Source organism: Carassius auratus, chromosome 40 (genome assembly GCF_003368295.1).
Source record: "Carassius auratus strain Wakin chromosome 40, ASM336829v1, whole genome shotgun sequence".
Classification (NCBI taxonomy): domain Eukaryota; kingdom Metazoa; phylum Chordata; class Actinopteri; order Cypriniformes; family Cyprinidae; genus Carassius; species Carassius auratus.
In genome coordinates, this window is record NC_039282.1 from 4,290,171 (window position 1) to 4,302,220 (window position 12,050).

General features: G+C 38.4%; 2 protein-coding genes and 1 long non-coding RNA gene across 6 annotated transcripts; 1 reads left to right on the top strand and 2 right to left on the bottom strand.

Annotated features, from left to right (window-relative positions):
• Positions 1–3,795: 3,795 nt before the first annotated feature.
• On the bottom strand, positions 3,796–6,900 carry LOC113058307 (serine/threonine-protein kinase pim-2-like). Of its 3 annotated transcripts, XM_026226081.1 has the most exons (10): positions 6,570–6,899; positions 6,212–6,274; positions 5,821–6,099; positions 5,449–5,613; positions 5,249–5,337; positions 5,108–5,158; positions 4,566–4,941; positions 4,286–4,462; positions 4,065–4,153; positions 3,796–3,947 (listed from the first exon to the last, which is right to left on the bottom strand). In XM_026226081.1, the coding sequence occupies exons 1-10, from the start codon at positions 6,751–6,753 to the stop codon at positions 3,936–3,938; spliced, it is 1,485 nt and encodes a 494-aa protein (XP_026081866.1). In that variant the 5' UTR covers positions 6,754–6,899; the 3' UTR covers positions 3,796–3,935. The 3 variants fall into 3 exon arrangements, with proteins under 3 accessions (XP_026081866.1, XP_026081864.1, XP_026081865.1); XM_026226079.1 differs by lacking the exon at positions 3,796–3,947 and having other exon boundaries at positions 4,010–4,153; positions 6,570–6,900; XM_026226080.1 differs by lacking the exon at positions 3,796–3,947 and having other exon boundaries at positions 4,010–4,153; positions 5,449–5,610.
• Positions 6,901–7,034: 134 nt separating this feature from the next.
• On the top strand, positions 7,035–10,912 carry LOC113058313 (uncharacterized). The gene is made up of 3 exons (XR_003277952.1): positions 7,035–7,100; positions 10,414–10,544; positions 10,823–10,912. It is a non-coding gene; the product is annotated as an uncharacterized LOC113058313 (long non-coding RNA).
• LOC113058308 (serine/threonine-protein kinase pim-2-like) lies at positions 8,772–11,993 on the bottom strand. Of its 2 annotated transcripts, none has more exons than XM_026226083.1 (10): positions 11,581–11,993; positions 11,220–11,282; positions 10,806–11,102; positions 10,429–10,590; positions 10,229–10,317; positions 10,088–10,138; positions 9,546–9,921; positions 9,266–9,442; positions 9,046–9,134; positions 8,772–8,928 (listed from the first exon to the last, which is right to left on the bottom strand). In XM_026226083.1, exons 1-10 carry the CDS (start codon positions 11,762–11,764, stop codon positions 8,917–8,919), a joined length of 1,500 nt encoding a protein of 499 aa, XP_026081868.1. In that variant the 5' UTR covers positions 11,765–11,993; the 3' UTR covers positions 8,772–8,916. The 2 variants fall into 2 exon arrangements, with proteins under 2 accessions (XP_026081868.1, XP_026081867.1); XM_026226082.1 differs by having other exon boundaries at positions 10,429–10,593.
• Between the last annotated feature and the right edge of the window lie 57 nt (positions 11,994–12,050).

A 12,050-nucleotide genomic window follows, 5' to 3' on the forward strand; every position in this document is an offset into this window, starting at 1 on the left:
TTTCGCACACCGCATTTCGTGATCGTAATTTCGCATGTCGTGTGTATAAGAGATATTGTGAAAACAAGCGCCGTGTCTGTAAACTGTCACAGTCGTACATTTTGGAGTTGTACTCTAAAAAACACACAAAATCGCGTTATCTGTAAACTGTGGTGGCCGTAGATTTTGGAATCCAACTCTGACAAAAAACTGAATTACGTACAATAGTTTTAAATTACGCACGAGTATCTAAAAATTACACACAAATGTTTTGAATAACGTACGATTATTTTTGAAAGTGATTTTATTCCAAAGCTTCCAAACGACAAAAATAGCCGAGTAATATTTTTGATATATTTGATACAATCACACCGGAGTGATCAGATCATTCAGTGCACAGCTTTAGCAGCTAAATTCAAATCTGCGTTCGCTGAGCCAAAGACAGACGTGTTCATACAACGCTTCATGATAACCAATCAGAAATGATTCTGTTGTCCTTATGAATGCAATGGCCAATCAGATTTTTAGTACAAAAATCCTGTGTCTTTTTAGTCTGGCCTCAGCCAGCTGGTTGAGATCACCGGGGCTCTATGAAACTACAAGGGAACAATAATGAGCATTCATAATTTTAAGCATTTATTCATTCAAATAATGACTAAGCATTAATTCATTAAATACCGTATTTTCCGCACTATAAGGCGCACCGGATTATAGAGCGCATCTTCAATGAATGGCCTACCTGTATTTTAGAATTGTTTTCATATATTAGTCTAGATGGAAATAGGGGTCCACGCGCACCCCCCGGCTTCTTTTATGCCACCTGATTTTTTTAAATCGTTGAAGTGTCTATTTTCAGAATCTGCCAGGTGCCAAGCTGAAATAATGTCCCAAAGGGTTCTTTTTTAACCCTTTGCTGCACCCGACCGGAACCCGAAAAATCTAAAAGTGATATAGAAAACATTAGAAGTAAACAACATACAGAGACAAATGAACACACTTTCCCATACAATTCTGGAATTTAATGGAATGGTTATTTTTGACATTTGACAACATATTGACCTTATTTCTGGACAAAAAAAAAGCAAAAAATGGCCAAAGATGTGTTGAGGATCAACTATTTTTTCGTTTTCTCAAGCGCATAGGGTGATTTTTTTTCCACAACATATTATTTCTTTATCATTCAAGTGTCTATTATAAGATTAAATTGGGTGCCAAGCTGAAATAATGTCCCAAAGGGTTCTTTTTTAACCCTTTGCACCAAACCCAAAAAATCTAAATATGACAAATATTTAAATGACAAAAAACATGACAAATAACAATTTCTGGGGTCAGAATTGTATTGAAAAATGTGTCCATTTGTCTTCTGTGAGTTGTTTACATCAAAAGTTATGCCACTTTAAATCATATTTAGATTTTTCGGGTTTGGTGCAAAGGGTTAAAAATCAAGCATTTTGGATATTATTTCAGCTTGGTACCCAATTTAATCTTATAATAGACACTTGAATGATAAATAAATAATATGTTGTGGAGAAAAAAACACCCTATGCGCTTGAGAAAATGAAAAAATAGTTTATCCTTTACACATCTTTGGCCATTTTTTGCTATTTTTGTGCAGAAATAAGGTCAATATGTTGTCAAATGTCGAAAATAACCATTCCATTAAATTCCTGGGGTCATAATTGTATGGCAAAATGTGTTCATTTGTCTCTGTATGCCGTTTACTTCTAATGATATGCCACTTTCTATTTCACTTTTAGATTTTTCGGGTTCCGGTCGGGTGCAGCAAAGGGTTATCAGAAATAAGGTCAATATGCATAATATAACACGGTGCTGACCCCAGGTTGGGAACCAATGATCTAGACTATATAGGGCGCACCGGATTATAAGGAGCATAGAATAGAAGATACTGCACTCAAACGTTTGCCTGGGTTTCCACGTTTCCACTAGATGGAGCTGTGCTAAAGGGAATGTCAACATTTTGACAGAGCGCCTAGATCCATATACAGTATTGTTCAAAATAATAGCAGTACAATGTGACTTACCAGAATAATCAAGGTTTTTCGTATATTTTTTTTTGCTATATGGCAAACAAGTTACCAGTAGGTCAAGTAGATTCTCAGAAAACAAATGAGACCCAGCATTCATGATATGCATGCTCTTAAGGCTGTGCAATTGGGCAATTAGTTGAATTAGTTGAAAGGGGTGTGTTCAAAAAAATAGCAGTGTGGCATTCAATCACTGAGGTCATCAATTTTGTGAAGAAACAGGTGTGAATCAGGTGGCCCCTATTTAAGAATGAAGCCAACACTTGTTGAACATGCATTTGAAAGCTGAGGAAAATGGGTCGTTCAAGACATTGCTCAGAAGAACAGCGTACTTTGATTAAAAAGTTGATTAGAGAGGGGAAAACCTATAAAGAGGTGCAAAAAATGATAGGCTGTTCAGCTAAAATGATCTCCAATGCCTTAAAATGGAGAGCAAAACCAGACAGACGTGGAAGAAAACGGAAGACAACCATCAAAATGGATAGAAGAATAACCAGAATGGCAAAGGCTCAGCCAATGATCACCTCCAGGATGATCAAAGACAGTCTGGAGTTACCTGTAAGTACTGTGACAGTTAGAAGACGTCTGTGTGAAGCTAATATATTTTCAAGAATCCCCCGCAAAGTCCCTCTGTTAAAAAAAAGGCATGTGCAGAAGAGGTTACAATTTGCCAAAGAACACATCAACTGGCCTAAAGAGAAATGGAGGAACATTTTGTGGACTGATGAGAGTAAAATTGTTCTTTTTGGGTCCAAGGGCCACAGGCAGTTTGTGAGACGACCCCCAAACTCTGAATTCAAGCCACAGTACACAGTGAAGACAGTGAAGCATGGAGGTGCAAGCATCATGATATGGGCATGTTTCTCCTACTATGTATGGTGTTGGGCCTATTTATCGCATACCAGGGATCATGGATCAGTTTGCATATGTTAAAATACTTGAAGAGGTCATGTTGCCCTATGCTGAAGAGGACATGCCCTTGAAATGGTTGTTTCAACAAGACAATGACCCAAAACACACTAGTAAACGGGCAAAGTCTTGGTTCCAAACCAACAAAATTAATGTTATGGAGTGGCCAGCCCAATCTCCAGACCTTGATCCAATTGAGAACTTGTGGGGTGATATCAAAAATGCTGTTTCTGAAGCAAAACCAAGAAATGTGAATGAATTGTGGAATGTTGTTAAAGAATCATGGAGTGGAATAACAGCTGAGAGGTGCCACAAGTTGGTTGACTCCATGCCACACAGATGTCAAGCAGTTTTAAAAAACTGTGGTCATACAACTAAATATTAGTTTAGTGATTCACAGGATTGCTAAATCCCAGAAAAAAAAATGTTTGTACAAAATAGTTTTGAGTTTGTACAGTCAAAGGTAGACACTGCTATTTTTTTGAACACACCCCTTTCAACTAATTGCCCAATTGCACAGCCTTAAGAGAGTGCATATCATGAATGCTGGGTCTTGTTTGTTTTCTGACAATCTACTGAACCTACTGGTAACTTGTTTGCCACGTAGCAATAAAAAATATACTAAAAACCTTGATTATTCTGGTTAGTCACATTGTACTGCTATTATTTTGAACAATACTGTATAAGGCGCTCCGATTTATTAGGCCTACTGTCGATTTTTGAGAAAATTTAAGGATTTTAAGGGTGCCTTATAGTGCGGAAAATACGGTAAGCATTAATTCATTAAGCATTAAATTAAAGTGTAATGCTGTAAACAACCTTCATAGTCACGGGAAGAAGGAGGCGGGAACCGGCGGACATTTAAATAAAGCTTTAATAATAAAATAATCACAATACAGCGCAACAGCCTCTCACAGACGACAGCCGCGCACAAACAAAACCAATAAACAAAATAAAAACAACAGGGTGGCCATGACAGGAGTTGTTTTCGGAGGTTGTGTTTTACGCTGTGACCTGAAACAAAAGATAAATCGGCATTATTTGTCTAAATACTTTTATTTATCTTAAGTTCATGGCGACTGATGATCAAACTAAACCAACAAAAAGCTTAACTAGTCTTAGACGCCGTACCTTAAACCAGTCGTGGAGATGCATCTTGTCCAGACTGAGTCTCTTCTGTGGATCAGGCTGCAGACAATCACAAATCATCTGGCAGCATTCTGTGAAGAGTAGAAAAAAAAAAGAATATATTTTATATATTATATTATAAACGTATACTTTAAACCTGCTCTCTTTGAAGCTATTGGTCCTTTTTGTATGATCTGGAGTTCATTCTTTGATGAAGAGCTCACCTTTTGACAAGCCAGGTCTGGTCCAGAGGTTCACAGTGATCTTGTGTCGATCGATGGATGTAGGGCAATCCCCGCACAGCATTTCAAACAAGATGAACCCTAGTGTCCACACTGTGGTTGGCTTTGCTTTGTACCTGCCCTTCAAGTTGAACTCAGGTGGACAGTACTCTTTCGTGCCTGCAGGAAAGATGTCTGATGTTTAATCAATTATCGCAGCATGTTGAGTGCATATAAGATGTGTATCTGTGAGATAATTAATAAAGCGCTTCATAACACATACCACAAAAGGATTTGAAGGCAGATCTCTTCATGACTGCACCGCAGCCGAAGTCAATTAATTTGACCTCCATGGTGTCCTGGTTCACCAAGATGTTCTCCAGTTTTATATCACGATGGAACACGCCACGATCACAGCAAGTTTTAGCCGCATCAATGATCTGCCGCATAATATTTCTAGCAATCCCCTCGTCAAGCTTTTCTTCATCATCCACAAAAGTAAACAAATCCACGCAAGGCACTGGTCGCTCCATGACTATCACGTAGTGATCTGTGTCATCCTCCCAGTCAAGCAGCTTAATGATCTGGGAAACGCTGGGGCCATTGTTGGCCATGAGCATCAGGCCAATCTCCATTGGCAGACGTTTGGGATGACCACGCTAACAGAAAGAAAACATGATGCTTAGATGGAGGTGGTTTCCCAAATTATTCACAAATAATTTCTAGTAAAGCTCAACTGTAGACTGTGGTTAAAATGAATATAGGGTGTGATCAACTGAAAAGAGTGAAAAAGAGACAATGAAACAGAGAGTGCAGTCTACTCACCACTCTGATGTATGACATGTCTGGCGACTTCTCTGAACATTTCACAGCCACCTAATCCACAAAACAAAGAACGAATAATTAGCACGCGCAGATAGTTGATATCCCTCTAGTCATAAATCCTAAACAGATCAAATTGTGTACCTTAAGTCCATCCTCGCAGCGAGTCCCTTCATAAACTCTGCCACATCCTCCTTCACCAAGCATGCGGCCGATTTTATATTGCTTGTGGCCTGTTATCACACAAACAATTGTGATGAGTATGAAATGCAATTTTATATTATACTGTTTATATAATGGTTTCTAATAACATTTTCTAATTCTCCCAGATTTCTTCTACTTACCCTTGTCCAGGATGTCCTGCACGAGCTGTTCCTCAGTAGAGAGGACTTCCTCTCTCCCTGCCTCCGTTCTCCCTCCATCGTTCTCACCAGCACTAACAGGCGTCTCTTCAGACCTGGTGGGGGAGTCTTTGGGTTGTACGCTGTGCTCGTGTACACTTTGGTCTACTAACAGATTTAGCACAAGTTTTGAATTAATATCCTAAAAAAAGAGTTTAAGAAAATGTTACTGTCACTCAAAAATGTTTGGTGTGATAATGTTAGCAGTGTTTTTCTTTTCCTTAATGAAAAGGAAGAGTAAGAGAAGTTTCTGTAATTGAAGAATCAGTCATTTGTCAATATTTGCATCATCATGACATGTTTTTGTGATTGTACCATCGCTATCTCTCCAGTGCGTTCCCGCCTCTGTCCAGTATTTCTCTTCCACTTCGGCCAGATCATATGTTCCAGCTCCACTGCAAGGAAAGTGAAGAGCAGGCCACTTCCAGAAGCTCTTCTTCTTCTTCTTCTTCTTCTTCTTCTTCTTCTTCTTCTCTTCTCTCCCTTCCTCCTCTCTTCCTCCATCAATCTCAGCAGCACTAACAGACAGATGAGGATGACGGCTCTCTGATGTGATGGGGCCGTCTTTGGGATGTACACAGCGTTCATTCTGGTCTATTAACAGACAAACAATTGAGGTAAATATGAAATACAATTTTACATGTAAATTTGAATCTGTACTAGTATTTATATCATGTCCTAATTCTCATATATGTTTTAATCTTACTCTTGTCCAGGACGCTGTGTTTCTGCTGTTCCTCAGCAGCAAGGAGGTCTTCAGGAGCTGGATCTATATCAATTAAATAAATTAAAAAGAGTGAAATTTTATACACTGAAATTATTCTGTTCTTGATTTAGGAGTAGGTCTGAATTGAATTTATATCCTACAATTTAAACTCTTAAAATAATAATAATAATAATATGTTTCCTGTTACTCTAAAATGTTTGGTGTGATAATTACAGCAGTGTTTTGGGATAGTGATCATTTTTATAATTATTTTATTTTATAATAATGATAAGGGGGAATAACAGAAATTCCTGTGACTGAATATTTAGTGATTGATCAGTTTTTGATGTGAGTGTACCATCGCTATCTCTCCACTGTGTTTCCGCCTCTGTCCCGTATTTCTCCTCGGCTTTGGCCAGGTCATATGTTCCCTTTCTGCGGGAAGGAAAGTGAAGAGCGGCCCACTTCCAGAAGCTCTTCATCGTTCTCCCTCCATCGGTCTCAAGAGCACCAACCGGCGCCGGTTGACGGTTCTCCGTCATGATGGGGGAGTCTTTGGGGTGTACACAGGGTTCTTCTACACACTCCAAACCAGTCGCTTTTTTTAGTCTTGAAAGTAGTCCCACGATAACACCGTTTGTCAGTCGCTAACAGTCGCTACCAAATATGTTACTCCCAAGACTTCAAAGCACAAAATGAACAAGTGATTTTCATGCCTTTATATACCTTCATGGCCGAATTGTGACGTCATAAATTCCCGCGCGTAATGGAATACAAAAAAAAAAAAAAAAAAAGAACATACGTCATCTGGTCCTTTCAAACGATAACATTCATTTCCAATGATGTTCAATGCTAACGACAATTTGTTGTATCGTGTACATCGCGGGGTGTAAGTATAGCAGTTTTATAAATTTTATGACACCTTAAAGCATAAAGAAACAAAAGAAAACAGAAGGTCTCTTGTACTCTCATAAACAGTGGTAACCCGGGTTTAAATTGGGCAAGTGCGGTCAGGGGTTTGATCCCCGCACTGAGACTCAGAGGCTCGACATTAGCGCTTCATTAACACGAGACAAGTAAAGTTTAGTTAAGCATGCTGAGGTAAAAAAAATCTAAATGAAAAGTTTTATATTTAAAATACAGTTAGTTATGCAACATCACACAAAGTTTTTACCATTAAGACTGTTTAACGGAATAATAAACAGTTAAATAAGCAATTACAATAATATTAGGTCACTTACATTTTAGGCGGAACCCAGCGCACCTCACGATAACAGCCGATTCATTCCTGAATAATTCCCTGTTCTGAACGAATCGGTTGAGTCAATGATTCAGTAGCTCACATCTGATGAATCAGCCGTTTGAACGAATCGCTTGAATGAACAACTCAGTGACTCACTCATAAAACGCTCACTGCTGGCACCTACTGGCGGTTTAATTTAGTTAAAAAGTATCCTTTCCAACATAATTTCTTGTTTGTATATTCCAAAAAAATATTTGAAACAAATTTCATAACATTATTCAATGCACTTGTATTTTTTTTTTCAGTGTAACTTATTTAATTTGATAACGTAGAGATTACAATAATCATATTAGTATAATTGAATTTATTGATTAAATGTAAGAATTTGAAATGAAAGATGACATATTATTTAGGGTGGGGCGAAATGACCTCCATAAAGGCAAAAAATGCCCTTGGATTAAATATAAAAAAACATGCAGATTTATATGTCACAGCTGATAGAAATCTGATAAGAATATTGCTTCAGAATAAATCATATTTCATAATCCGAATTGAGGCTAAAGTAAAAGGAGCCCCTACCAAGTATTGAGTACATTAAATTAGCATACCTTACAGAAAGCCATTGGTGGGGTTTTGTTAAATATTAGCCAAAATCATCACAATAAAAATAACCAAAGACTTAAACTACTTCAGTCTGTATGCATTGAATTTATTTAATACACAAATGTAACTTTTTGAGTTGAATTACTGAAATAAATGAACTTTTCCACAACATTTTAATTTATTGAGATTAACCTGTATGCAGTGGCCTTTCCAGACAATTTTGATTGGGGGGGCAATGGGGGGTCCTGGTCATTTCAAGGGGGTCTCATGAAAACCAACAAACAATACAGTGGACATGGACAATAACTGCATATTACTGCTACTAAACAACAGAAACAACACAGCATATCATCTACTTTGTTTTTTATTAATTAATCAATTGCAGTTTGCAAACAATATGCTCAAATTAAAGCATTTATTCATTCAAATAATAATGACTAAGCATTCATTCATTAAATACCGTATTTTCCACACTATAAGCGCACCGGATTATAGAGCGCACCTTCAATGAATGGCCTATTTTAGAATTGTTTTCATATATAAGGCGCTCCGGATTATAAGGCCTACTGTCGGTTTTTAAGAAAATTAAAGGCTTGTAAGGGTGCCTTATAGTGCTGAAAATATGGTAAGCATTAATTCATTAAGCATTAAATTAAAGTGTAATGCTGTAAACAACCTTCATAGTCACGGGAAGAAGGAGGCGGGAACCGGCGGACATTTAAATAAAGCTTTAATAATAATATAATCACAATACAGCGCAACAGCCTCTCACAGACGACTGCCGCGCACAAACAAAACCAATACACAAAATAAAAACAACAGGGTGGCCATGACAGGAGTTGTTTTCTGAGGTTGTGTTTTACTCTGTGACCTGAAATAAAAGATAAATCTGCATTATTTGTCTAAATACTTTTACTTATCTTAAGTTCATGGCGACTGATGATCAAACTAAACCAACAAAAAGCTTAACTAGTCTTAGACGCCGTACCTTAAACCAGTCGTGGAGATGCATCTTGTCCAGACTGAGTCTCTTCTGTGGATCAGGCTGCAGACAATCACAAATCATCTGGCAGCATTCTGTGAAGAGAAGAAAAAAAAAGAATATATTTTATATATTATATTATAAACGTATACTTTAAACCTGCTCTCTTTGAAGCTATTGGTCCTTTTTGTATGATCTGGAGTTCATTGTTTGATGAAGATCTCACCTTTTGACAAGCCAGGTCTGGTCCAGAGGTTCACAGTGATCTTGTGTCGATCGATGGATGTAGGGCAATCCCCGCACAGCATTTCAAACAAGATGAACCCTAGTGTCCACACTGTGGTTGGCTTTGCTTTGTACCTGCCCTTCAAGTTGAACTCAGGTGGACAGTACTCTTTCGTGCCTGCATGAAAGATGTCTGATGTTTAATCAATTATCGCAGCATGTTGAGTGCATATAAGATGTGTATCTGTGAGATAATTAATAAAGCGCTTCATAACACATACCACAAAAGGATTTGAAGGCAGATCTCTTCATGACTGCACCGCAGCCGAAGTCAATTAATTTGACCTCCATGGTGTCCTGGTTCACCAAGATGTTCTCCAGTTTTATATCACGATGGAAGACGCCACGATCACAGCAAGTTTTAGCGGCATCAATGATCTGCCGCATAATATTTCTAGCAATCCCCTCGTCAAGCTTTTCTTCATCATCCACAAAAGTAAACAAATCCACGCAAGGCACTGGTCGCTCCATGACTATCACGTAGTGATCTGTGTCATCCTCCCAGTCAAGCAGCTTAATGATCTGGGAAACGCTGGGGCCATTGTTGGCCATGAGCATCAGGCCAATCTCCATTGGCAGACGTTTGGGATGACCACGCTAACAGAAAGAAAACATGATGCTTAGATGGAGGTGGTTTCCCAAATTATTCACAAATAATTTCTAGTAAAGCTCAACTGTAGACTGTGGTTAAAATGAATATAGGGTGTGATCAACTGAAAAGAGTGAAAAAGAGACAATGAAACAGAGAGTGCAATCTACTCACCACTCTGATGTATGACATGTCTGACGACTTCTCTGAACATTTCACAGCCACCTAATCAACAAAACAAAGAACGAATAATTAGCACGCGCAGATAGTTGATACCCCTCTAGTCATAAATCCTAAACAGATCAAATTGTGTACCTTAAGTCCATCCTCGCAGCGAGTCCCTTCATAAACTCTGCCACATCCTCCTTCACCAAGCATGCGGCCGATTTTATATTGCTTGTGGCCTGTTATCACACAAACAATTGTGATGAGTATGAAATGCAATTTTATATTATACTGTCTATATAATGGTTTCTAATAACATTTTCTAATTCTCTCAGATTTCTTCTTCTTACCCTTGTCCAGGATGTCCTGCACGAGCTGTTCCTCAGTAGAGAGGACTTCCTCTCTCCCTGCCTCCGTTCTCCCTCCATCGTTCTCACCAGCACTAACAGGCGTCTCTTCAGACCTGGTGGGGGAGTCTTTGGGTTGTACGCTGTGCTCGTGTACACTTTGGTCTATTAACAGATTTAGCACAAGTTTTGAATTAATATCCTAAAAAAAGAGTAAAGTTTAAGAAAATGTTACTGTCACTCAAAAATGTTTGGTGTGATAATGTTAGCAGTGTTTTTCTTTTCCTTAATGGAAAGGAAGAGTAAGAAAAGTTTCTGTAATTGAAGAATCAGTCATTTATCAATATTTGCATCATCATGACATGTTTTTGTGATTGTACCATCGCTATCTCTCCAGTGCGTTCCCGCCTCTGTCCAGTATTTCTCTTCCACTTCGGCCAGATCATATGTTCCAGCTCCACTGCAAGGAAAGTGAAGAGCAGGCCACTTCCAGAAGCTCTTCTTCTTCTTCTTCTTCTTCTTCTTCTTCTTCTTCTTCTTCTTCTTCTTCTTCTTCTCCTCTCTCCCTTCCTCCTCTCTTCCTCCATCAATCTCAGCAGCACTAACAGACAGATGAGGATGACGGCTCTCTGATGTGATGGGGCCGTCTTTGGGATGTACACAGCGTTCATTCTGGTCTATTAACAGACAAACAATTGAGGTAAATATGAAATACAATTTTACATGTAAATTTGAATCTGTACAAATGTATTTATAATAACATGTCCTAATTCTCATATATGTATTAATCTTACTCTTGTCCAGGACGCTGTGTTTCTGCTGTTCCTCAGCAGCAAGGAGGTCTTCAGGAGCTGGATCTATATCAATTAAATAAATTAAAAAGAGTGAAATTTTATACACTGAAATTATTCTGTTCTTGATTTAGGAGTAGGTCTGAATTGAATTTATATCCTACAATTTAAACTCTTAAAATAATAATAATAATAATAATATGTTTCCTGTTACTCTAAAATGTTTGGTGTGATAATTACAGCAGTGTTTTGGGAGAGTGATCATTTTTATAATTATTTTATTTTATAATAATGATAAGGGGGAATAACAGAAACTCCTGTGACTGAATATTTAGTGATTGGTCAGTTTTTGATGTGAGTGTACCATCGCTATCTCTCCACTGTGTTTCCGCCTTTGTCCCGTATTTCTCCTCGGCTTTGGCCAGGTCATATGTTCCCTTTCTACGGGAAGGAAAGTGAAGAGCGGCCCACTTCCAGAAGCTCTTCATCATTCTCCCTCCATCTGTATCAAGAGCACCAACCGGCGCCGGTTGACGGTTCTCCGTCATGATGGGGGAGTCTTTGGGTTATACACACAGGGTTCTCCTACACACTCCAAACCAGTCGCTTTTTTTAGTCTTGAAAGCAGTCCCACGATAACACCGTTTGTCAGTCGCTAACAGTCGCTACCAAATATGTTACTCCCAAGACTTCAAAGCACCAAATGAGCAAGTGATTTTCATGCCTTTATATACCTTCATGGCCGAATTGTGACGTCATAAATTCCCGCGCGTAATGGAATACAAAAAAGAAAAAAAAAGAACATACGTCATCTGGTCCTTTCAAACGATTACA

Excerpts from the sequence above, each read along its gene's own strand:
- LOC113058308 (XM_026226082.1), bottom strand. The coding sequence starts at position 11,764 with ATGACGGAGAACCGTCAACCGGCGCCGGTTGGTGCTCTTGATACAGAT. Across the intron at positions 11,103-11,219 it reads ACACAGCGTCCTGGACAAGA|ACCAGAATGAACGCTGTGTA; the intron begins GTAAGATTAATA and ends GTCTGTTAATAG. Across the intron at positions 10,594-10,805 it reads GCACTGGAGAGATAGCGATG|TAGACCAAAGTGTACACGAG; the intron begins GTACAATCACAA and ends TAAATCTGTTAA.
- LOC113058307 (XM_026226079.1), bottom strand. The coding sequence starts at position 6,753 with ATGACGGAGAACCGTCAACCGGCGCCGGTTGGTGCTCTTGAGACCGAT. Across the intron at positions 4,942-5,107 it reads ACATGTCATACATCAGAGTG|CGTGGTCATCCCAAACGTCT; the intron begins GTGAGTAGACTG and ends TCTTTCTGTTAG. Across the intron at positions 4,463-4,565 it reads TGCCTTCAAATCCTTTTGTG|GCACGAAAGAGTACTGTCCA; the intron begins GTATGTGTTATG and ends TCTTTCCTGCAG.